Source organism: Quercus suber, unplaced genomic scaffold, assembly GCF_002906115.3.
Source record: "Quercus suber isolate HL8 unplaced genomic scaffold, Cork oak 2.0 scaffold_364, whole genome shotgun sequence".
NCBI classification, from domain to species: Eukaryota; Viridiplantae; Streptophyta; class Magnoliopsida; order Fagales; family Fagaceae; genus Quercus; species Quercus suber.
The window spans coordinates 204,272-230,651 of record NW_027069816.1 but is presented as its reverse complement, the minus strand read 5'-3'; the positions used below and the strand labels follow the sequence as shown (position 1 = coordinate 230,651).

At 33.6% G+C, this 26,380-nt stretch overlaps 2 protein-coding genes across 2 annotated transcripts; one reads left to right on the top strand and one right to left on the bottom strand.

Annotated features, from left to right (window-relative positions):
- Nucleotides 1-316: 316 nt before the first annotated feature.
- Nucleotides 317-13,259, bottom strand: LOC112035724 (kinesin-like protein KIN-7E, chloroplastic). The gene is made up of 7 exons (XM_065760392.1): nt 13,119-13,259; nt 12,893-13,018; nt 8,317-8,367; nt 8,164-8,211; nt 7,769-8,068; nt 6,890-7,624; nt 317-3,702 (listed from the first exon to the last, which is right to left on the bottom strand). Exons 1-7 carry the CDS (start codon nt 13,233-13,235, stop codon nt 3,538-3,540), a joined length of 1,542 nt encoding a protein of 513 aa, XP_065616464.1. The 5' UTR covers nt 13,236-13,259; the 3' UTR covers nt 317-3,537.
- A 7,222-nt stretch (nt 13,260-20,481) lies between these two features.
- Nucleotides 20,482-25,867, top strand: LOC112004508 (acetylornithine aminotransferase, mitochondrial). Its single transcript, XM_024036759.2, is given in 4 exon segments — nt 20,482-20,949; nt 20,952-21,157; nt 22,926-23,360; nt 24,976-25,867. Coding segments are annotated over 4 exon segments (1,353 nt in total). The 5' UTR covers nt 20,482-20,777; the 3' UTR covers nt 25,516-25,867.
- The last annotated feature ends 513 nt before the right edge of the window (nt 25,868-26,380 follow it).

Below are 26,380 nucleotides of genomic sequence, written 5' to 3'. Positions count from 1 at the left end.
TACTAAGCAAGAAAATGACAAAGACAACTTTCTAGTGGTGAAAAACACGGCAGTGATGGGAATTTTTTTTTTTTTTTTTTTTTTTGGGTATGTGATTTTTTTTTTCTAATTCTTTCCTGCAGTAATTCTTCAACGGATCGGTGTTTGCTCTGATACCAAATATGACGCAGGACAACCAAAACAAAACTGAAATAACGGAAAAATAAAAGATATGACCTAGGAGTCAGCACCTAGGCCTTGCTTGGAGTCAGCACCAAGCGGGGAAACCACTAGGAGTCAGCACCTAGGGTAGACCTGGAGTCAGCACCAGACCAAAGAAAGACCAAACGACCATTTTTTTCATTAATCAAAATATCAACTATCTCCTCAAGGAGTACAATAAGTTGCTTATAAAGGATTGCTAAACCCTAGTTCTAATTAGTTAGGAAACCCTAATTGCCTTATTACAAAAATAATCTTACTTCTAAATTAAAATACTAAAAGCCCAATAACTAAAAATCCAATAAACTAATAGGACCTAAAACATAAAAATACAATGGGTTTGCAAACATAAATAATACTAAATAATAATCTTCTTGTGTCTCCCTCATCAGAACTACTTTATGACATGTAAGGGACGTTCAACATCTTCAAGCATCCAACTACCTCCCTCGTCATATTGTCCAAATAAAAGAAAAACAATTCTGACTTTTTTTTTTTTTTAAAATATGAGATTCGGACCTTTTTTCTTCATAAAAATTTTTTTAAAAAAAAAAATCTAACATAATTTAAGACTAGCACGAATTGAAATCTCCAAACAACAGAGGAAGGAAAAAATAACTCAGTAATTCATACTAGTCAATTGCTAGTCAATTGCTAGTCAACTAAATCTTAAATAACTACACTTCTACATTCCTAGATATTTTTATTTTTAATTTTATTCTTTTGATAGGTAAATAGTGGTGGAGAGGGAGGTGAGGTTCAAACAACAAACATAAGGGCACTACAAAGGATGCTATTACCACAGGGTTATCATTTGAACCCCTACGTTTCATGAAAATTACAGTTTAGCACCCAAATTTCAGTTAACAAAGAGGCCCTAAATATAGAAAACAAATGCTATGCCTAAATTGTAGGATTCACTAAACTTTCTTGGTGCCTCTAATTGGCTATGTTGGAGGCAGTCTGCATTTTTCATAGATTTTAAAGAAACTATTCAAAGCACAAAGGTGACTAACTACATGATAGGTCCTCTAAAGAGGGAAATATAAGAAAAAAGAAAAACCCTGAATATAGATGCATAACGTATCCAAGCCCCAAAAGGATGGAAACAACGAACTGGTGAACAGCTATCCAGCCAAAGAGAACTTCCAAATAAACATATGGTTATGATTAGGGCAATAAATGAAGTGAGATGCTTATGAACAACTCGGGCTCACTTTGGGAAAAACCTTATTTATGCTCATGTATTTAGCAAATGAGCCAAGCACAAGCTTAGGTTTAAATTCAACTATTAAACGAACCAAACTCATACATAATAATGTGTTCATGAAGAAGCTCATGAATGTAAGACTCAATTTAAGTATATATAATACTATTCGTTTTTTTTTTTACATATATTAAAATACACTTGCATAGGCTTGAGATTAAAACGTATAAGTTTGTAAACAAGTCCATAAGCAGTGCTGGCTTAACACTAAATGCAATTGATGCAATCGCCTAAGGCCCCAAGTAAAAAAAATGCCCCAAATTTTAATTTAATTAAGCCAAAATATTAGCCAATAAATAAAATAATATTTTTTATCAATTGAAAAACAAGAAAAAAGAGAGATAAAAATGCTACTTTCACAAAAATTTTCACAACACTTTTACAACAAATCCTAAGTAGTAAGTAATTACAGGCTGTTATAGATGGCAAAAAAATAATTTCAATAATGGGTTTTATTGTGAATGTAGCACTTCTCACCAATAAAAAAAAATCACAACATTTTTCACAATAGTTGAGTTGACAAATTTTTACTAATTCTCACCTAGGTCCACCACTAACATCACTCTTTTACTTACTACTATCATTCTATCACATCAACAGGTATGAAAAGTTTTGTCAAATTTTTTGTGTCTATAGACTTTCTATAAAAAAAAAAATTTCTACATGTTTCACATTAATTAGTAATAATTTTGCATCTAAAACAAGATAATAAAGTTTCAATAATATTTAATTTTTTAAAGTCATATTTAAATATATAAAAGGCCTCAATTTCAATTTTCGCCTTAAGCCCCCAAATGTATCAAGCCGCCCCTGTTCATGAGATATCAAATTATTATTGAAAGCAGCCGCCCCTGTTCATGAGATATCAAATTATTATTGAAAGCAATGATCAGGTTTATGGATCTTCACTACTCCACCAAGATTAAGAGGGATGTTGAAGACCAGTTGTACTGGTCCCTACTAAGATGGGTTTATTTAAGCTACCAAAACTTACGGGCTACCAAACAAACACTAAATCCTTCTACAGAATTATTTTTTATGGAGGCGTCATATCATTTCCCTGGAAGAGCATATGAAGGGTCAAAGTTCCACTTAAGGTCGCCTATTTATATGGATTGCTGCCCTGGGTAAGATTCTCACAATTGCTAACCTTCACTGCCGTAAGGTCTATGTGATCAAGTGATGTTACATGTGTAAGAAGGCTAGAGAGATGGTTGACCATCTTTTCCTCAATTGTGATTATGCCAGTGAACTATGGTCATTGGCTTTTTTACAGTGGGTTATGCCTCATCAAATCCTTGGAAGTGTTGGTATGTAAGAAGATGAGAATTGTTAGATGGGGTGTTGGTGTTGTTTGGTGTGCAATACCCTTGTGTCTTCTGTGGATGGTATGGAGGGAGCACAATCATAGAGCATTTGAAGCTTTAGAGCAGCATTCAACAGGATCGAAACCTTATGTGTCCTTTGCATTAGTGGATGGTTGTATCTAACCATTCATCTTCTACTTTGCTTATTTTCATTTATAGTTATTCATTTTCTGGACTCTCTTGCTCACTTGGTATATTTCTTGTGCACCAAGGGGCTCATTTTTATTTGACAAAATTTTATTAATAATATAAAAAATTATTATTTGTAATTTACTAATAATATAGTCTATTTCGTATTAAAAGTTATATGTTATTTTTAACAATACAAGGTTGGTTAATCTAATTTTTATAAGTTCATAAACCAAAACCATTCTATCTAATTAACTCAAATAATATAATTCAACTATAATCTAATTATTAATTATTAGTATAGATTTTTGAAGAGAGAAAGAATTTTAGTAAATAACTTCCATAACAAGATCATCACTATATAACTTCTACCAATTTAATGATTAGAATATGTCATAAATTTTCAAAATCTCCACACAAATTCTGGAAATTTTGAGGAAAGAAACTCTGAGAACTGTACATTGTCAGACCTCATATGTACACCATCCAAGCTAAGCAAAACACGACTCCAAATACTTATCCATTAACAACATAAAATGTTAATCAATGAAATCCAGCTGAGAGAGAGAGTAATTAAGGCAAGCCACGAAGAGGTAAATTAGTAAATTCAAACAAGCTAATGAGAAAGAAAGAAAATAAAGCAATCACCTTTGCATGGCAAATCTTTGTTATAGCTTCAACATGAAGGTTCTGCAGTTCTTCAAGAGCAGTAACATCCAAACCAGCAACATCTTCACCCTGATATGATACATTGGAATTAAATTTCACAGGTGATATTACTTGATAAGCATTTCAATTGCACTGACCAAGTTGAAGATTTTAGATGAAATGCAACAAAGCTAGATCCTTTATCAACTTTGCAATTTACAAATTCTATGATGCATTTAATTTCTAAGTGCAACCATAGAGAAGACTATTGAACAGACCATGAAATAGATGGATAGATGATATATAACCTAAATCATGTAGCAAACATACATGTTTGTCATCAAATGTTTGTATTGTTGTGCAGATTTATGCCATTGAAGTTATGAACAATAGCCCTCTAGTGCAGCAGCAGACAAAAGATAATCTTCATCAATAACATTTAACCACTGAATTTGAAATGCAAACTATGTGATTCATAACCAGAGACATTTAGGTAACAGACTGTAACACCCCAAACCCATATCAAGGATTTAGATGCATGACTTATTTTATAAATATTCAACATTTGCTATGATGGAACAGAGCATAATTAAATATCTACAAATAAGAATCAAACCATTAAATCTTTCTTTTAAAATCCATCAAACTAAAACTTTAACCATAAAGTCTCCAAATACAATCCCAAATAGTTTCAAGAATGCTAAGCTCGCTATCCCAATAAAACATAATAACAGTCCATCAACTAATATTAGCTCTAAAAGATGTCTTCAATCTATGGCTCCAATGATCTACCACCAAAAGAGATTCCACTGCTCTAATCTAAAAGGGTGGAGAAAGGGAGGTGAGCTAGAAGCTCAATAAAAGACTACATAACATGAGGATATCTTTCAAAACAAAAAAATAGTATCATTGACAAAATATAATCTTTACAAAACATTTACAAATAGTTTTAACATTAATATAATATATTCTATAAAACTGTTAAAAAGAAAACATTTAACTATAACACTGTAATTAGTAAGACACCAAATAGGTAGAAACAATATAATATAGTAATAAATAATTTTTCCACTTATAAAGGTCAATAACAATAAAACAATAGTTTGATATGGAAAACATTAAACATTAGCCAAACAAATACATGAATTGCTAAACACTTAGTGGGTGATTCCCGTGGGAAACAATAACAGTAACCTCAAAAAGGCAACATTGGCTCCAAAAAGCAAACGATAACACTGCACCACACCACAATAACACTACTTCGGCCAAAGACCAACAATTAATCCTGTGTTCGCAAAGGTTGCAGACTGTCTAGTTAACCGTTTGAAAACATTCTTACTTTATTACAATATTGTCAATACCAATCATATATCATATAATAAATAATTTCTTTAAAAAATATAGTTTTGAGTCATTCTTAACATATACAGTTTCAAAATAACCCACAAGAAATAATGAAATTCAGGTATGTATAAAGCATTGACAATGGTATAAGTTTTTGGAAACTTCACTTTTGTAAATACGTATAAATATAAATATACACGTCTTGAGAGACATCATGACCTGAAATCTACTTACCTCTAGTTGCTAAACCAAGCTTCACTTCAATGGTCGAGAACAATGTTAACTAGAACCTAATTAAGGATCAAATAACTCAATAAAGGCAGGTTTCGAATAACCAAAAAGTCTGCTTATAAAACTTTTTCTTAGCCACAGTGAAGATTTCGCAATATTAAATCTAACATAGCTTTCTAATATACATCATGTCTATACCATATTGTATATAATTGTAGTGTAATCCCTAATACCACAATCTGCTATTCCTATATATATACCATTGAACACCACTTATGAATGTCTATATAAGCTTAACTTATAAAGAATGGTGATACTACTCCACATATATATTAGGATCTCTTTCAAAATCAATAAACTAATGTACGTTTATATAGATACTTCCATGATAACCTATTTTCCCTTGAATATATCAATATAATTTCTAAGACTTCGATGCGACTAGGAGATGATGAATCCTAAGTCAAAGATGCGTTTAATGATTCCAATAAAGCATGTATAGTTAAATGTTTACCACAGTACAATATGAACTTGCTGGCTGCTCTAGTAGTACCACGTTATTCTATTCTTTTCAATGTAGAGAAACCCTAATTCTCTGCTCTTAAACTTTTACACGCTAAGCACTGACTTCTTCTCTTTTTCTTTTTTCTTTATATATATATATATATATATATACACACACCTCCAAAAGTCTAGGAAGACCAATCCCACTCTAATTAGTACTCTTAAATAAATTCAGCTTTACACTTTAAGACCCACTAAAACTTAAATAAGCTTCCAAGACTTTATTTCCAATTAAACTCAAATTAAGGTTGTTTAGATAGGCTAGAACTCTAAAGGATTCCAATAACACTTAAACTCCTAATCCAAATAGGTTTTAATCTCTTATCCTTTTCTTTAACTGATAAGGAGATAACTCCTAATCCAAATAGGTTTTAATCTCTTATCATTTTCCTTAACTGATAAGGAGACTAAAAGTTTAATATGAATAATCCACAAAATCTCTCCACGTTACATCTTCTTTTATTTATTTTCTTTGTAGTGATCATAATATAAAATAATATCACCTTCAAAATAAATTAAATAATTCATCAATTTCACTCTAGAAGCAATTAAATTAAATTTCAGTGAGGTGGGTGTTACACAAACCCCACACTAAAAATAGGTTTCCATTTGTAAAATATAGCGGATGCAATGGATATCCTCTCAAAACTGGACAGAATCAATATAAGTGCAATCTGTTTCAAATCCAGGCACATTTTCATTTTTCTTTTTTTAAAAGGCATTAAACACAGTTCATAAGAGAAGGGGGAGGGGGGTGGGGGAAGCAATTTGAATTAAATAAATAAAACATAAAAAAAAAAAAAACTAAGACAGGAATTCCACCTCTAAATCCAGTATAGAACAAAGTTAATATTCTATGATTTAAAAATTGTACATAGCAGGAGACAGCGAGGGTCCAATTCCTTTCTGGAATGATTAAGAAATAATGTCAAACCTTGGGTATATGCTTGGAGACAAAAGAAGAAATAGAGTTATGCAGTTCTATTTATTCTAGTCTAGCCACAAGAGTCAACCAACCAGCAAACAATTACATATGATTGAGAAATTACTAATTAATACAAAATTCATTAGTTCAACCTACATTAAGGCTGCACATAGCGTGTAAAATGTTCAAAAGTTTGGTCTGTAACATGCATACCTTCAACCTGGAAACAAGGCTCTCCAGTTCTTTGCATCTTCTCCTTTCTTTCAGATAGCTAGCTCTTGATTCTTCTAATGTACTCATCTTATCCATGTTTTCATATACTTCATCTTCTTCAAACATTTTATTTGAGAGACCATTGGATTGAAGATATTCATTCCTAACTCTGGTTTGTGATATATTTAATGCATGCAACCCTTCAGATGAAAAGTCATCAGCATTAATGCCAGACATCCTTAACTTTGCAACAAGCACCCACATATTGGCAAGTTCATTTTCCAAATCTTCTTCACGCTGTTTAGCTTCATCAAGTCTTGTTCGTAGCTCAACTTCTATTTGATCTTTCTCAGATAGTGAAGTTTCGAGCACAGCTTCTCTCTGATATCTTGCATTAAGTTCCTTCTGCAACTCTTCAACCAAAACTCCATTGTCTGGCTTTCTAGGCCGCCCATCAGGTCGAGCATGTTTTAAATCATAAGAAACAGACCTCTGACAACAGATAGATCTGCAATGAGCCTCTCTTGTGGCAGCCAGGTCACCAGTCAGCTTTGCATTATCATAAGACAGCTTAGTTACTTCTTCAGCCAAGTTTCGGAGTTCAATTGCTGCAGCCCCAGCCAACTCTTTTGCATATGAAGCTTCTTCGGCCAGCTTTTGAGACTGAATTTCAAGCCCATCCTTTTCTTCAATCAATCTCACTTTCTCTTGCTTCAAATTCTCTATCTCAGCAGCCTAAGATAAAATAATTAAAGTACAATTTAACAAGAAAATTTTTATTATTTAAATCTTTATATTCAAAAAGTCAAGATGTTAGAACAAAGATGGCATTGAATTTCTATTTTAGAATATGCCAAACATGAAAAAGAAAAGGGTAACCTGCATATGGACTTGGTTTTTCAAATCATTGTTGCTCTCTTTCGAGTCCTCCAGATTAAAAATCCTATTCAAGCTCATGACACTTGTCGGAGTATTTTCATCAGCATAATTTTCTTCATATGAACTAATCCCTTTCCCCTCTTCAAAATTCTTTTCTAAGAACCCTTCAGGACAAGTTCTGACTGGTTTAGCCCCAGCCTCAGAAACTTGTTGTGAATTACCGGAGCTTCTATCTGATAACGAGTTGAGCTGTCGCCTTAGAAGAAGAATTGTTTCTTGCATCTCATCATTCTCCGATACCTTGCAATAAGAAAAAATAAATAAATATATATATATATATATAACATTAAAATTGTAATTACAGAAAATGAAATCTCACAGCTTTCGAATTTTACCTTCATCTGTAGCTGTTCCTGAAGTATCCTATTGTCTGCTGATTTAATCTTGGATACTCATCCCAAAACAAAGTGATCAAATTAGTAAAATATCTTTAGAAATTGAGATTGAAATACCATCCTTACAGCTACAAAGCAAATAGGATAACAAACCTCAAGTTCAAAAGTTTTTTCATTTAGCTGAGAAGCAAGCTTGGAAAGAGCCTGCATGGGAGTGTGATAGAATAATTAGAAAATATTAATAAAGTACAAAGAATTAGCGATCATAGCAAATAAATTAAATTTTAACAATGATGATGACTCTCTCCATCACGCAAACTTTGCTTTCCTCCTGGATTCTTGCTTTATATATATACATATATATATTACAAATTTTGGATGCTGCAGCCTTGGTTCTTGCTTTATATATTAAATGTCATCAAAAGAAGTTAAAAGATGTAAATTGTTGTTCAGAGATCACATTGCATCTTTAATTATTATTATTATTATTATTATTATTATTAAAAATAATAATAAGTTTACTAATCAAATAGTAAATAACATCTGATTAACATAAAATTTGACATTTGTGTCAAGGACAATGAAAATGTATATGATCCAACACTGCAATTTTGAATCTATTAAATAAATTAAAAATTACACCACCTGATCATATTTTATATATGTATATATAAAGAGAGAGAGAACCATATAAATTCCTTAGACATAAATAGTTAGTGTATCACCTATGAGTGATGCTAGGGATGCTACAAATTTTACCATATAAGGGTTAATGCGGATGTCTCACCAATCACAGAGAAGTAATTTAAAGCTTTGATGAGGTTGAAGGCCAAATGAAGAGAATTCTATTTCCTGCTCTATGCGTAAGAGGGCTGGGGAGACTATTAATCACTTAATTTTAGCTAGAGAGTTGTGGTGAATGGTGTACACACTTTTTGGGGTACATTGGGTTGTGCCCAGTGCTGTAATGGAGCTTTTATCTAGCTGGCTGAGTAAGTTCAGTAAACATAGAAATGGGGTTATTTGAAACACAATCCCGCATTGCCTAATGTAGGGTATTTGGCGGGAGAAGAATGCTCGGATTTTTGAAGGAACCGAAATTTCAACTTAAGACCTGAAACTAGCTTTTTTCCATACTTTGTTTGGGTGGACAACAGCTTTGAGTGTTTTCACTTTAGTTTTCGTATCTGCTTTGCTTGATAGTTGTACTTTTTGAGTGTTTTCATTTTTTGGGCTTTTTATATGCTTTGTGCTACTTTGCATTTAGTAGTTTTTTGAATATACATCTTTCTTACTCAAAAAAGAAAAATAGTTGTACTTTCGCATCTTAGTTTCATTTGTTTTCATGTTTACCTCAGCACACTTCCTGTGCTTCAGCTCTTTGTAGTTGATTATTTTCATTCAATAAAGTTTTATTATTTATCAAAAAGAATGTACCACATTGCAGCACCTTAGTGAATTCACAATTAAGATTAATAAATTTAAAAATATGAACATATTATTTTAGTGAATTCATAAATATTTAATTATTTTAACTAATTTAAACGCATAATTATTTTTTTATATTCTTAATTGCATGTGTCATTAAATTCTTTTACCTCTTGATGGTTTTTGTTACGGTTATTTCCAAAGCAACTTAACTAAGGAAGAACGTCATAAACTAAATCTATTATTATTTGGGTAATAAGTACTCAAAATAAAAATAGTTTCTCATATAAAATTTATAAAAACAACCAAATAAATTGTTTTTATATAAATAATTAGTGCACACCTATAGATTCCCATGTACATGATTGATTTTATTAAATAAGTTTATTTACATATAAAAATTTGGATAAAATTTCATTTTCGTCCCTAAACTTTCACAAAAGTTCTTTTTTCGTCCATAAACTTTCAAAAGTTCGTTTTTCATCTCTAAACTTTGCAAAACATTCTACTTTACATCCACTGTCTATAACTGTTAGTTTATCCGTCTATAACCGTTAGTTTATGTCCTACGTGGATTGACATGGTATCAAACTTGGACTAGATTATTTTAATTTAAAATTTTGTACACGTGGCACAAAGTTATTGGGACATGTGGAAACAATAATAATATGACGATAACCACAAAAACCCATGCCCAAACCCCACAGCAACAGCCTTAACCGGTGAGCCAAATTGGCAATCCCAACCGTGAAATCCCATCCCAGATCGGCGACCGGCAACCCCAAACCGTCGGGTGGTTTAACTCTCCATGGTGCAAAGCATGTTCAATGGAATTGGAAGATGGTGTTCATGTTGTTTGGGGCTGTCAATCTATCAAAGAAGATTAGGAAAAATTGAAATCAGTTCAAATCTAAGTAATCGCAGCCTTGCAGGTTCTCCAATTCTTTTGACTTACTACAGTAGGTCCTTGAAGTGTGCAAATAGGACAAAGAAGACTTTATAATGCTTTGATGGCGCCTGTGGACTAGAAGAAACAAGATTCAACAAAATCAACCCCATGCCAACCTACAATGATGGCATCTCAGTTACTAACTAACTCAGTTTTCAAAAAAAAAAAATCACGCTAAGTCCAAATACAAATTTCCTAAAGCTTCACGCAAACCTTTCACAATGACATAAAGATTCATACCAGCTACCCAAAAATTAATGTCGCCAGTCTAGGGTCACCGCCTTGGAATAGCTGACTGGGTCACCGCCTTAGAGTCTTTGATTGGGGTCGCCGGTTGAGGCTGCCACTATGGGGGTTGGGTGTTGGGTTTCGTGGTTCTAAAATAAGGTTAGGTTCTACTCTAAGTGTGCGTTTGGCTCCAAATTAAAAAACCAATTTATTTTACTATTCAGCTTATTTTTGCTATTATTCATGGGCCCCATTTCACTTTTTGATACTATTCATGAGTCCTACTGTACTATTTTAGCTAACTTTTACCTTTATCTACAGTATTTTCTGCAAAAAGTTCTCAGTTTCAGTAAAATAAGCGAATCCCAAACAAACCCTAAGTGAAGATAATTTCATCAGATTTCTTTTTCCATGTGTGCCAATAACTTTGTGCCACATGTCCAAAACTTTTTAAATAAAATAGTTTTGTCCAAGTCAAATGCCACATAAACACTCTGTTAGGCCAAATAGGACATAAACTACTGGATATAGACGGAAGGACGTAAAGGAGAACGTTTTACAAAGTTTAGGAATGAAAAACAAAACTTTTAAAAGTTTAGAGATGAAAAACAAACTTTGTGAAAGTTTAGGGACGAAAATGATATTTTACCCAAAAAATTAAAAAAAAAAAAATATATATATATATATATATATAGTGTACACCTATAGATAATTAACATATGCATTTACGTCATTGGCATACTCAATGAAATAATAATTTGGCATAAAAGCAAACTTTGCTTTGGTGGAAGCATGGAGTGTATAAGAAGAAAATGTAATCTAATGTTGAGTCAAAATTTGCACCAAGTAAAAAAAAATATTAAATTATGTAACATTACTTAAAAGTTTCACTAAGTGTAACTTGAACTCAACCGTATCTATATCTATATATATATATTGATAGATATCATTGTCATCATTGTTGTCATATACAGTATACAGCATTGTAGACAACATTAAACCAAACAATGACTATATACTGAAAGTAATTCCCGGAATCTTGAAAGAAATAAAATACCCCAAACCAAGGTCCCTACATATTCTGGAACTATTGATTTCACTTACTAGTAGGTTTAGCACCCTTAACAGCAAACAAACTAAAGGAAAAAATAAAACAAATTTCAGTCTCTATAATTATAAATAACATTACAAAGCCAGGATAGACTTTCTAATTTACCAGATTTTGGGATTTTTTTTCTTTTGGTAAGTACCGTTCTGATAGTTTAATTTGATAATAATAGCTCCAAGTACATTGAAAAGTATTTGGAGGGAAAAAATTCCTGTTAAAGTATCTTTTTTTTGCTTGGGCAGCTACTTTGGGGAAAATCCTTACAATAGATACTTACAAAGAAGAAACATTTTTATTATGGATTGGTGTTGTATGTGCAAGAAGAAGGGGAATCAGTTGACCATGTACTATTACATTGTTATAATGGTAGAGATCTATGGTCTTTAGTATTATTCCTATTTTGGGTGCTTTGAGTTATCCTAAAAAGGTAGTTGATCTGTTGGAAAGGGCTGTTTGCCAGACACTGTAGTGGTGATATTTGTAATGCAGTCCCTTTGTGCATCATGTGGATTATTCGGAAAGAACAGAATAATCAGACATTCAAAGGTCTTAAATGATCTACAATGAATGTGAAGATGGTTTTTTATGCACTCTATATGATTGGATGGCTGCCTTAAGTGATCGCTCTTTCTCTAATTTTCTGGATTTTATTGATTTCTGAAATTTTAACTGAATTGTGACCTACCTCTAGAACACAACCTGTGTACTTGGAGGCGCCTCTTTTTCTTCTTTTAGTCAATAAATTTACTTATAAAAAGGAAAAGAAAAACATTAGTGCTTTTCTTCTTTTTTGGGTTAAATTAGTGCTTTTCACTTCTGTAGTGCCACAAAACTTTTTATGAGATTAATTTATCTACCTCATATTGTAACTCCTTTTCTTTCTCTCTCTCTCTCTCTCTCTCTCTCTCTCTCTCTCTCTCTCTCTCTCTCTCTCCACACACACACACACACACATGACTAAAACAGTTCCTTCCATTACTGTAAATTTCTACCTGTGCCACTAGGTGCGTCCTTACCTGAGACACCTCAATGCTGTTTGATGCATGTGTAGTTGTCTCAACAGATCCAATCATACGTTGCTCCAAAACACGTATTTGACGCTTTTTTTCTCTAATTTCATCCTTTAACTTCTGCATTTGTTCCTAAAATATCCAATATAACCATTAAAAGTAACCCAAGATAACCAATTGAATTTGTTCTTAATGAGAGGAAAAAAAAAAAAAACATCAAGAGGTAGCTCACCATCATTTGTGAATCTCCAGGGTTGCTAGTTGCTTGCTCTGAGAGTCTTTTCAGAGAACTGGTACACAATGCCACCTCTCCAGCCAACATTTTAACTTGCTCACAAAGAAGATCCATTTGATCTGTAATAGTGGTCCCAGTCTGAAAAAGTCATCCAACAATTCCCAATTAAAATTATAAACATCGCCAACTTGCTATGAATCCCCAGTTAAAATTAAAAACATTGCCAACTTGCTATGAATCCCTATGCACTAATTTTTTTTAAGAGTACACATCATCAAGCTCATAGTCAAAGTTTTTCATATCAACAATTCACTGGATATTTCTGATGGTTAACAGAGAACCATATTTTAGTTATGAAGTTCAAAGGACCAACAGACACTTGTTGTGTTCCATGATATAACAATATAAGCCTGCATTAAATTACAGAGCAAGTCAATGTTCTATGACAGCACTACATCAGTTTACTTATTCTCTGAAAAATTCTGAACGACTTTGGACCACATGTTCAATTTTTTAAGAGATCATGGGATTAAAAGCATCAGATATGATAAGAGTTCATTTTAGAGTTGGTTAACAGCACTACATAAGTTCAAGGGCTATTCCCATATGACAGCTATAAGGCTAGTCTTTAGCAAATTAAATTATGTTTTCTTAATTATTTTCAGTGTTAAAAATTCCAAACTTGACACTAGTGTGTGCACGCACACATGCATGGAGTGATGTTTTTAGAAATAAAGTAAAACAAGATTCATTTATGAACCCTATCTCCTTGTGTTTGGAAAACCCATCTGCTTTTTTATTTTATTTTATTTTTCCTTTTGTTTGAGGGGGCAGAAAAAATACATGTGATCGACCCCAACAAGTCTACTAAGGATCTATAGCCGATGCCAAAATTTTTGGGACTAAAGCTTGGTTGTTGTATACCCTGTATGCATACCATGAATTGGTATTCAAAACAACCCAAGGATTATTTTCTATCATAAATTCATTACAACAGAGCTGACCCCAATTCGCTACAGTTAAAGTTTATTTCAAATGGTGAATAGAATTCACTTTAGTAGAAACACATCTACAATATTTGCCATAAATGTTTAAGGTACTTAGCAGAACATGACTCTGCAATGGAATCAATTTAAGAGTTCAGCAGACCTATGAGTTCATATCATGAGGAATTTCTAGTTGGGAACAATAAATTAAGTGGATATTTCCCACTTAGCCAGAGGGGGAAAAAAAAGGAGGGGATAGTTTTAGTCCATATGACCTCACAAAGATTGATCTTGTCTTCAGAGCTCCCCAAATGCAATTCCAGGAAGGAATAAATTTCCTATGAACTGACAATAAAAACATGATATGACTATGCAATGTTCTTATTGAAACATTTTTAAAGATGTACATGAAGGGAAATCAAAGCATAAACATAAGCTTATGTGAATAAAATCATTTTCATTTAACTAACGCATTCAAACGATTATAATACAATTACAAAATTAGATGAATAATGCTAGGGACACACCCCTTCCCACACTCAAATCCACACCCTACTTAATTGTCAACTTGTGGTTGGTGCATAAGTTGACATAACATGTTCAAGTACCTATGGTGGATCCACATGAATATATATATATATATATATATATATATTATGATGAGCCTTAATTGCAAGTTTGCAACTTAATTAATTCCTTTGGAGTGCAAGAGTTTATGAATAAACTTTCTAACTGTAGCTTAAAAAGAAAAGAAAGAAAAGAAAAAAAGTAATAGAGGAAGGCAGTCGATAAATATTTACGAAGCTAGTTCTTATGAAGAACATCTAAAATAAAAAACGAGCGAGAACAAGCTCTACCATTTTATCAACAGAACAATCATGCCTAAATTAGTATGTCCCTTGTTTAAGTTAAGAAATAGATGGTTGTCAGCCATCCCATCCCTTTGATTGTTAAAATACAACATAGGCACTAGACAACAAAATCAGAAGAAATTTTGCACTTAGCAAATCAACTTTTGTTTCATCCTTTTAGTTTTAACTACCTGTTTTGTATCTTCTGAATCTTCCTCCAATTTTCTCCTTAATTTTTTCAGATCTTCTTCACTCACTTTACCATTCAATTTTTGGTTCAATGAATATGCTTCGGCCATCTTCCTTCTGCTTTCTTTGCTTGCAGAATCATGAGGAACCACTGAACCAAAAAAAATGAGAAACAGAAAATAAGCAAGAATATAGTAAATCCACAAAATTAGTGGAGTTAAATGCGAATATTAAATTTAAGTTGCTAATGCATTGCACTTCAACTCTTCTTTATCTTTGACTTATCCTTGATGCAACCAGTAAGTGATTTGAAAAAGCAAAAAGTGAACTAATCAGGATTAAATAATTTTTTTTTTTTAATAATCATATTTAGAGAAAATTTAAGGCTTCTCTACAAACAAAAGTAAATATCTTCTTCTTTTTTTTATTTTTTTATTTTTTTTATTTTTTAGGGGGGTGGGGGGTGGGTGTTGGGGAGCTCACTTATTAAAGGATTTAGTATGTATGATTGCTGACCATTGTCCTTATTGAAGGAAGGTTAAAAATAGAGCTATGAACTACAGTGGAAACATAGACAAACCCTCTCTCTTTTGTGTTTTCTTATTTTCTATCTTTCAAAAGCACCAAAATCAAGTGATGCAAGAATGCCAACAACTAAGGAAGACAAAATGATTGACAAAGTAGTACAGTAAGTAATTTTATTCCAAAGAAAACTTACCACAACAAGAATGGCAAAACACTCCATATGAGGATGCTTAAAAAAGAACTACGCAAGCTCTCTTATCTCTTAAACGTTCAAAAAAGAAAAAAATTATAACTACCATAACACAATTCCAGATTTTTCAACCCACACCCTTACAAAGTATGCCACACTCACAAAGACTTCCATGAAATGCTGATTCATCAATAAGACACTTCCAGGAAATAAGAATCTGATATCAAATAGAATGCTAAACCACCTCTTCCATGCTGCCACCTGCCATTAGGAAACATCGCCAATTCCTTTCTCTCTAGGATACATGAAAGCGGCAAAATCAACCTTCCTGACTGAGGGGATCAAAAATAAATATTTCCTGGAAAACCAAGCAGTCCATCCTACCTAACTTTGTCAAGTAACCTGTTTACCAACCCCACATTTGGGCCATAGCACAATTTCAAGGACCTTTCACATAATATTAGAGAAACAATTGATGATCACTCTTACACTTTGTTACAAAAACATGATCTCAAAGGCATGGTTACTCTTGAGTTCTCAGCACCTCCTAAGAACTCACCACTGGCGGCCCACCTAACCACATTAATAACTACTACCACCTAGTCATCTTGGAGAAGCCAATGTCATGTAAAAACCACATCCTGTACAGCAAACAAGAAATCCCCATGCGGGGCAAGTTATCAAACCATTTTAAGTGATACTTGCTATCTTTGTTACTTATGTCCATCTTCTCCAAGACCAACACAAGGCAAGAATGTCTACGGCCCAAAGTTTGCTCCCTCACCAGAACAGTAATATTGCCTACAAAACAGACTACTCATCATAGGAAAACCTATATATGCCTTATAAAGTTGTATTTCAATCACCATGTCTTCTTAAACCTAGTTGTCCTCCTTTCACAAACTGCAATTCAAGTCACTTAAACACTTAATTTCATCTAAGTAACCCCAAAAAGGTTTTTCGAAAGCCTCTTAGCTTCTTTCCAAACTCTCTTTGGATGCATAAAGATATACTTGAACAAGAGAAACCCTTTAAGTAATTCTCACATGAAAGGCATCTCTGCTAGTTGAACTCTGAACGTAAGAGATTATTTGATAAAAAAACAAGGCAATGCTTCCATTTCAGTCAAGTGCAAACACGATAACTTAGTTTTCTAAAATCTCTGAGTCTCCACCACAAACCAGAAAGAAACACCGGCGTTGTTTGCTTCCAAACCTCTGTAGTTCCCAATAATTTGCAAAGCGCATGAAATAGATATCACTGCATCTTATCCACCAGTACAGATAGTAACCGGTCATATGCCAACAATAGGTCCATTAATTTTTGCAAAGTGCACTTGGGATCATGCCTTATTGTTGAGCCCCAAGGAATTTTCTCATACAAGCAGAAAAGTTTCCTCAAGATAAAGAAAAGTTAAGGATTCACAGTGCAATTGAGCCATGTAAACTCCCAAATCTAGGAGAATTGAAGCAAGAATTGATCCTGTCAAACAATTTCCAGGGGAATCTATCATCTTCATTATGTTAAATACCCTTTCCAAGCCAACCCAAAGTTCCATAATCTTTATGAATATAAATTTAAATGGCATGCCAAGGACCACCTCCAACTTAAGAAGCGGAAATTATTCTTATGGGTTGATAGGAAAGTCCAACGACCCAATGAAAAGCCCCCAATCTCTCAAGTGAGATCTGACAAATATTCAGGAAATCATCCATACCATCTGCTAAGAGAAATTCTTAATTGTATCCCCCAAAGGCAGAAGACCATCAAAAAAAAATCTCAAATTCTAACACATCCCTTGATTAGATCAAGAGAAAAGGCAGGATTTTACAAACTCGTTCAATACATTTTCATTCAGAATTTTTTTTTTTATTAAAAAAAACAAGATATAAATCATACTCTATCCTAATCTAAGTATATATGTGTGTGAAACTTTCTCTGGAGATTTAAAACCCGACCCTTACCCCTTACACCTCAGAAGCACTTATACTTGTGGAGTAACTATCACACTATGAGTGTGCAGTGGTAGGCTCATCGTAATTACTTCTAAAACTCATATGATGTTTTTTTTTTTGTATCATTAATTAAATTCATCTATGATTAATTTGTACTAAACATTGCAATAATTTCTCTTTTGATGTACAAAATCAAAGAGTATGTTATAATATCATATTTCATTATGTTGGGAAACCTAGTTTTGATAATATTTATAATTGAAAATGTTCACTTCATGGCTATTATAAATATTTAAAAATAAATAAGTATAAGAAAATAAATTGGAATGCTATTGATCTTCTAGTCCCCATTAGCATGATTAATAAATACTTTAAACATCCGGATGTATGGACCAAGTGGCCACTTTAATTTTTAGGTTTTTGGGAGACTAGTTTTCAATTTGGAAAATGCTAAAACTAAAACAAACTTTATTTCAAAAATATTTACAAATTGATATGACAATGAATGTAAATAGTGGATTTCAATAACATAATATATAAATATTTTAATTTTCTTTTTTTATAATTAGTCACACATCAGTTTGTAAGATATTTTTAGTAAAATTTGTAATATTTTTAACATCACCTTTCAGTTTTAATTTTAAGGGTCCAAATATGATATATTGAAAAAATTCATATACTATAATATATTATTATATATTAAAAAATTCAAAATGCCAGGGGGCCATGGCCCCTAGCCCATACGTGGTTCCACCTGCGAGGGAGAGGAGATATTCGTTATATTTGTGTTTGAGAGTCAAAATACAAAAACCAAATAGAATCCCATTTTACCATCTAATCGAAAACATGATGAACAGGAAATCCTAATGATAATTCAAGAATATGATCTAAAATTTGTACTTTAGATATTGTATTAAAGTGGTGTATTGAGTTTTTTTTTTTTTTGATAACACACACATTCAAACCAACACGCCACAGTTAAGAGTCAAGGAGCTGGTTACAAACGCACAATTGAGTTTGGAGATTGTCAACATCAAGGATTGATGAGTTGCATATAAAGAAACGAACAAAAGCAACAGACTAGAAGCTTTTGTTCCAAACCTACACAGATATTAATTATGCTCAACCAAATTTCTCTTTTATTCTTCAAATTTTAGTATTGGATATAGTTTGGTTACAGCCAAAAGCTACAACTTCAGTTAATATCTTTATTATTGGCTGTGATTTTTGATTAATTAATTATTGTATTGTCAAATGCCTTTTAGGGTCCGTTTGGTTCCCGTAAAATATTTTCCGAAAAATACATATTTTCCGGAAATGCTATTTTCTGAAAAAGGAAAATATTTTTAAGTGTTTGGTTGTATTATGAAAATTGGGGTGGAAAATATTTTCATGTGTTTGGTTCAATTAGGAAAATGCTATTTTCCTACAACAAATTCCAGCAGCAAATTCCGGCCACAACAACACAACAACAACAACAACAACAACAACAACAAAAAATTCCGGCAACCACAACACCACAACAACAACAACAACAACAACAATAATCAATTCATCAAAAAAAAAAAAAAAAAAAACAACAACAACAACAGCAATCAAACTTAAAAAAAAAAATTTAAAAAAAAGCTGAGAGATCAAGGAAGAGGAAGCGATCGATGGCACGGCGCGGCGACGACAATCGACGATCGACGATCGATGGCGAGGCGCGGTGCGAAGAGCGCTGGGTTCTGGGTTCGACGGCTTCTGGGTTCGCTGGTGGGAGATCGAAGGCGAGTCGCGATATCGAAGGCTAGATCGCGAGATCGAGCGGAGGTGATCGAAGGCGATCGCCGGGGAGATCGGCGGTAGTGCGATCGAAGGCGAGATCGGCGCAGTGCTTGGGGTTCGCTGGCGACGTCTCCGGCATGTCTGGGCTCCTCGGCGGGTGGCTGGTGCTCTCTTTCTCTCTTTCCCTCTCTCTGTCTTCATGCTCTCTCTTTCTCTCCATTTTTCGGAACTCATTTGAAGTGAAAATGATTCCGTAAATCATTTTCACCCTTGACCGTGAGTCAACTGAAAATGATTTCCGGAAAATTGCTTTTTCCGGCGCAACCAAACACTCGAAAATATAGAAAACCATTTCCGGAAATGAATTTCACCCAAAACAAACGCAGCCTTATTAGCTGAATTAGCACCTCCCTATGCATAAAGTATTTAGAGGTTTAGGAATGATAGAATTCAGCTACCTTCTTATGCACAAAGTGTTTGGGGGTCTAAGGGGGATAGAGTTGGAACTACGAGATTAACAACATGTTGTAATTATCTCTAAAAAAAATTTTATTGTATTACATTTTTTTTCTTAATTTTTATATATTTGTAAAATTTTAGAAGATCAAATATCAAAAACTATATTATTAATCAAATGTTTAAATTCAAATTTTTATAGTATAAATTTATTTTCGAAAAATAAGTTTGTGAATCAATTACTAAGTAAGTTTGTTAAAAGTATTTTTTTTTTAAAAAAAAAAAATATATATATATATATAATTTTATAATTAAAATTTTAAAATATGTAGTGGACAAATTTACAGTCAAACTTGGTACGGGTACAAGATCATCAGTTATCTTGCCTAACTTTTCCGCCGAGAATAGAAAGTTGTCTTGCCCAACTGTACGAAAACAACGTTAACGTTTCCGGGACGCAACTAAAAGAGAAGAATACATTCAAAACTGAAAAAGTCCTTTAAATCCAGAAATGTTTCACCTTCACACCCTAATCGAATCCATTCCATTTGTAAATTATTGCAGTATAGTATTTCTTTTGCCAAAAAGGCGAAATAATTAAGCGATTCCATTCCTCTATAATTATCATCATTTCATTTTCACCACAAAATCGCACATATATAAACCCTGACCTTATAAAACAAACCATAAATTTAAAAAACACACACACAAACACAAAAATATATAATAAAAAAACGATGAATTCTCTCCATCATTGTCTGAACCATCCGATTACTCCGGCGACAAATCTGTGCCGTCCATCAGGTAAACACGTTCGAGTGAGAGCGTGCGCAAACGTGGGAGTGCACGCGCCGGGTTCGTTGAAAGTAGGAGTGAGCAAGGAGGTGATGGAGGCGGAAGGGAGGGTTATGGTGGGACGTATGCCAGGGCTCCGGTGGTGCTCTCCAGTGGCACAGGTTGTAAATTGTATGATCCCGAGGGGCGAGAGTACCTGGACTTGTCGTCTGGAATTGCCGTTAACGCGCTTGGACATGGTGATCCCGATTGGCTGCGGGCGGTTACACAGCAGGCTAATACGCTCACCCACGTCAGCAATGTTTACTATTCCATCCCTCAGGTAACCTCTTTTCCTTCTTCTTTTTTTTTCCCTTTTTCTACATGTGTTAAATGACTGTCGTGCCCTTGAACTTCTTGCTGCGGCTTCTGTCGCTGGAACAACTTAAAAAACCCTCTAAACTCATCGAATATTTTTATACTAAAAGTGTAAATTTTGAAAATTTAACTGTTAGATTGTATATTTCTATTTTATTTTTTATGTTTACAAAATTTCAAGAATATTTAAAATCAATTGTTATGTTATCAAAAAAATGTCAAAATTTTAAGTTTTTGTAATCTAATATTGTATATAAAAAATATGTTTATTGATCAAATAGTAAATATCATCCGATTTTAATAAAATTTGATATGCATATTTAGAATATAAAGAACATTAAATTCAATAATTAGATTTTCAAAATTCAAAAAAAAAAAAATGATATATGATAAGTTACTTTATTCCCTCTACTGGGCTTTCACAATAAGTTAATAAAGAGATTCATTACTAATTATCCCAAAAAAAAAAAAAAAAACATTAGTTAATAAGTTGTGAAAAAAAAAAAAAAAAGGGTTGTATCATAGAGTTATTCAAACAATGTAATTCCTAATAATAATTAACTAACAAAAAGATATGTAATTGATATTAGCCACTGCACTCTGCACTCATGTGTTTAATCTATTTTGCTTTATTTTTTAAATTTTATGGTGTACAACTTTTTTTCATTTCAAAATAATTAACTATTATAATGTGAAAGAGTTTTAAAAGTTTAGATAGTTACTGTTATGGTAAAATGATAAAATGTGCCAATGAACTCTAACTCAATGGAGTAAGTAATTGTCAAAGTCTTATTCCAATTATATACACAGATGAACAGTAAACTATATTATATAGAGTTTATTTATGTACACAGTTTCTCCAAAAAAAAGTTTCAAGTAACACTTTTATTCATTGATAAGGACTTATCAAATATAGAAATTAGGCTCTCTTTGTTTCAAAATACAATGTTTTCCTTTCAGAAATATTTAAAATGGATTTGTCTTCCATGTTTTTGGCTGCAAGCTGAAAATTAACTTTTTAGGATTTAGTTGCAACCACAATTTTCGATGACAGAGATGGTTGGGGGGATGAAGTTTGACAGTGACAAATGACTGGTGATGGCGGCGAGAGAGGGCTAATGGAAGCTAGTGGTGACAGTGATCAATGACCAATGACGGACAATTGGTCGCCAATGATCAGAAATGGGGTGGGCAGTGGTGGCCAGGCAGAGGATGGGCCGAGTGGCAGTCAGTGACTGGAAGCTGGTAGTCGTTAGCAATATGGTGGGGGGGGGGGGGGGGGGGGATTGTAGTTACTGTTTAAAGGAGTTGAAAATGCTTCAATGTTTTCCGTCATATTAATATTTTGGTTTACCACAAGAAATGTTTTCTATTGATTAATTAACATTTTCAATCGCACCAAACACCAAAAAACTGGGCCAAATTGTAACTATTACCAGTGAAAAGTCTCACTTTTCAATCACAAGTGGTACTTATTAACAGGTCAGAATCATATTGTGAAATTTTTATGTTTTGCCTACTGACCAATGAAGCCAGAAAGACCCCAAATGAATTATCATTAAAAAAATGGGAAATGAAACGTTAATATGAGCAGAAAGAGATCCTTATGTTGTTCATTGAAAATAGAACATCTGCCAATCACAAAAATTGGCCTATCGTGATTGTATTTGCATTAGCTGCTTAAGTACTTGAACAAAATTTGCTCACCATAAAGCAATGTCTTGTTGCTGTAGGTGGAGCTTGCAAAACGCCTTGTGGCTTGTTCTTTCGCTGATCGTGTCTTTTTCTCAAACTCTGGTACAGAAGCTAACGAAGCTGCTATCAAATTTGCAAGAAAGTTTCAAAGATTTTCACATCCTGATGAGAAACAGCTAGCAACACAGTTCATTTCTTTTACTAACAGCTTCCATGGGAGAACTATGGGGGCCGTTGCTTTGACAAGCAAAGAGCATTACCGGTCACCCTTTGAGCCTGTCATGCCTGGAGTCACATTCTTGGAGTATGGTAATATACAAGCTGCAACGGAACTGATTCAGTGTGGAAATACTGCTGCTGTATTTGTAGAACCTATCCAGGGTGAAGGTGGCATATATAGCGCAACAAAGGAATTTTTATATTCCTTGCGTAGAGCTTGTGATGATTTTGGTTCTCTCCTGGTTTTTGACGAGGTAGGCAGCTGTTCATTTTGGAAAGATACTCTATTATAGATGCTAGTTTATGTGGTCCAAATCTATAGGCCAGATTTTATTATGAGGATGATATTATGCACGTAGGAACTGCACTTCCAGGACTCATACCTCCTCCTGTCCAACCCACACTACCACCAGCTTAAACCATAATGTATTTTTCCAATTCATGAAACGTGATTTATATAACAAGTTGCTGTCATTACATGGCATTTTGAGTCAAGGAGAAAGGTAACACATTGGACTTCAATTAAGATTGTCTACAAAAGTAAGTGCTGCACTAACCCAGCACTAGCACAGGGGTGTTCTGCTTTAGTGGATAAGAATTTTAGGCTTTTCATGTTGGTTCCTAAATAGCCCAAAATGACTATTTCAATAGTAAATAGTAGCTTCAGTGGTTCACTTCTGTTTGGTTCCCTCCTCAAACCGTCATTAAATGTGCTGTTGAATTGCTTCATCTACTTGTTTTTTCTTTTTTCTTTTTTCTCCAAAATTTGAGAAGTATCCATGTTAACACATTTGATATTACTATGCCATAAGATGCTTTAAATGTCTCGCATGCCTATTTTTGGACTGCAGATCATAGGTGTTGAGAGGGAGAGAAGATACTAATACCTTAAGACTGTTAAGTAATTTGTTTCTTTGTCACATATAGTTTATAATTGAGGGGTACATATATGCTTAGCCTAGGTTCTTGAATAAAGAATTATCATAAAAGTAGTTTTGGCCTCTTGTCCTAAGATTTGGAGGTTTGATGAATCCAACACCTAAACATACACTTGCACACAAGACTCATACAAAGAGCCATGTCCTTGTAATCATAAGAGAATGATTTTTACTTGCTTTAAAAGACACTGGGTTTATCAAGTTTGCATTAGTGTGCAAGTCTGTTTTAATTGAAATTGTTTTCCCTTTTGAGAAATGGCCAAATCTTTGCAAGAAAAATGAGTGCTTTTTATTTTGGTAACTTTTTAAAGCTTACTTACCACAACAGTACTTCATAAATCTTGTGCTGCCCGTTCTAGTAGGATTAATGCTTCTCTATCATTTCCATCTTTCTAGTAGGATTTAATGCTTCTCTATCATTCCGTAGAAAGAGAATTGAGACAATATTCATGAAAGTAGATGTGAAGAGAGAACGCATTTAAAAATTAAATTAAAGGATGAATGAGTTGTTTTTGTAAACAGTTCTTCACTGTCTACAAATGTTATCTTAGTTATTGGGACAAATTCAGGTCATCACTCATCACCAATGAAGTTGCTTTCTGCTAATGTACAAATAAATTGCACATTGGCAAATAAAAGTCTCTGTATATAGGGCTAAAACCTAATAATTGGATGAAACAGATTCTTATGCAAGTCTGGGAGTGGTGGTAGGGACAATTAGCCTTCTTTTTTCAGTGTATTCTATAATTTTATACATCATGTCTTACCAAAAAAAAAAAGCATTGTAGGTAGATGCAGTTCTTTGATAGATCTTGCTCTGACCACTATTTTATTCCTTTTATTTATTTATTTATTTTTCTTTTTTGGTTTCTTGATGTCTAGGCACCTATTCCACAATTCAACTTATTGTCAAAAAATGTTTATTTTGTAGGTTCAATGTGGCTTGGGCCGTACTGGCTATCTCTGGGCACATGAAGCATATGGTGTAGTCCCAGATATAATGACACTTGCCAAGCCTCTTGCTGGAGGTCTTCCAATAGGAGCTGTGCTAGTGACTGAAAGAGTTGCCACTGCCATAAGTTTTGGAGATCATGGAAGCACTTTTGCTGGTGGCCCACTTGTCTGTAATGCTGCCCTTGCTGTTTTGGACAAAATCTCAAGACCTGGTTTTTTGGCCAGTGTCTCAAAGAAAGGTCTGTACTTCAAAGAACTGCTGATTAAAAAGCTAGGGGGGAACTCTCATGTGAGAGAAGTAAGAGGTATCGGGCTTATTATCGGGGTAGAACTGGATGTATCTGCTTCACCACTAGTCAATGCTTGTCGAAATTCTGGTCTTTTAATATTAACTGCAGGGAAAGGAAATGTTCTTAGGCTTGTGCCACCATTGATTATTACAGAGCAGGAATTGGAGCATGCAGTGGAGATTCTGTTTAAATGTTTGCCGGCACTTGACAAGGGTAACTTAGACTAGAGAAGTTTAATTTCATGCGTTAAGTGAGATTTGTAATGGGTTCATATTGATAATATAATGTGTTTGTGGTTGTTATCAGTATGGTTTAAATTTTGTTACAGTTGTATTGAAGCAAAGCTATCCGCTGATATCAAGATATCCAAATCAAACACAATAAAAGATAAGATTAGATCAATTCAGAGTTAGCAAAATAACTTGAGCATTCCCCTATCTCATTTGTAACTGTTATTTGAATGTATTCTGCTCTATTCAAATCTCTTATCTATTGTAATATTGTACATGATTTATAACACTCAGTCTATTTAGTGAAAGCAAACCACAAGTTTTAGGTGTGGAGCACAAAATTATTCAATTTATATTTCGTTCGTTTATGGTACCAATTACCAAATCAATTCTTGACTGACGTCATGGACTTCATCTTCTTCCTCCAGCTCCTCCACAAATCTACTAATGTTAATTCTTCCAGTGTCACTATTCTTTCTCTTCCCATGCAAACATTACCCCCATCCAATTCGTTTTATCTCCTCTGAAAATATCAAGTTGTTAGTTGTTACCCATCTCAATGCTCAAAATTTCCCTGGCTATGTCAAGGGAACCAAACTATTCCTCCCTCCACTATTCGTAATACAGCCAAATCATACGGACAGGGAGAGAGCTCGTCGAAATCGTACGGGCAAAAGATCCCGCTGTAGTGTTTTTAGCCGAGACACTTACAGACGATGCAAGGCTAGAGGTTACTCAAAGAAGTATTGGTTTTGATCATAGATGGGTCGTTCCAAGAGTGGGAAGGAGTGGTGGATTAGTTCTTTATTGGAAAGATTCGATAAACTTAACAGTGGAAGATTCAGATAAATACTATATTGAT

Excerpts from the sequence above, each read along its gene's own strand:
- LOC112035724 (XM_065760392.1), bottom strand. The coding sequence starts at position 13,235 with ATGGATCTTCTTTGTGAGCAAGTTAAAATGTTGGCTGGAGAGGTGGCA. Across the intron at positions 8,212-8,316 it reads AAAAAACTTTTGAACTTGAG|ATTAAATCAGCAGACAATAG; the intron begins GTTTGTTATCCT and ends TGAGTATCCAAG. Across the intron at positions 7,625-7,768 it reads AAAACCAAGTCCATATGCAG|GCTGCTGAGATAGAGAATTT; the intron begins GTTACCCTTTTC and ends ATTTTATCTTAG.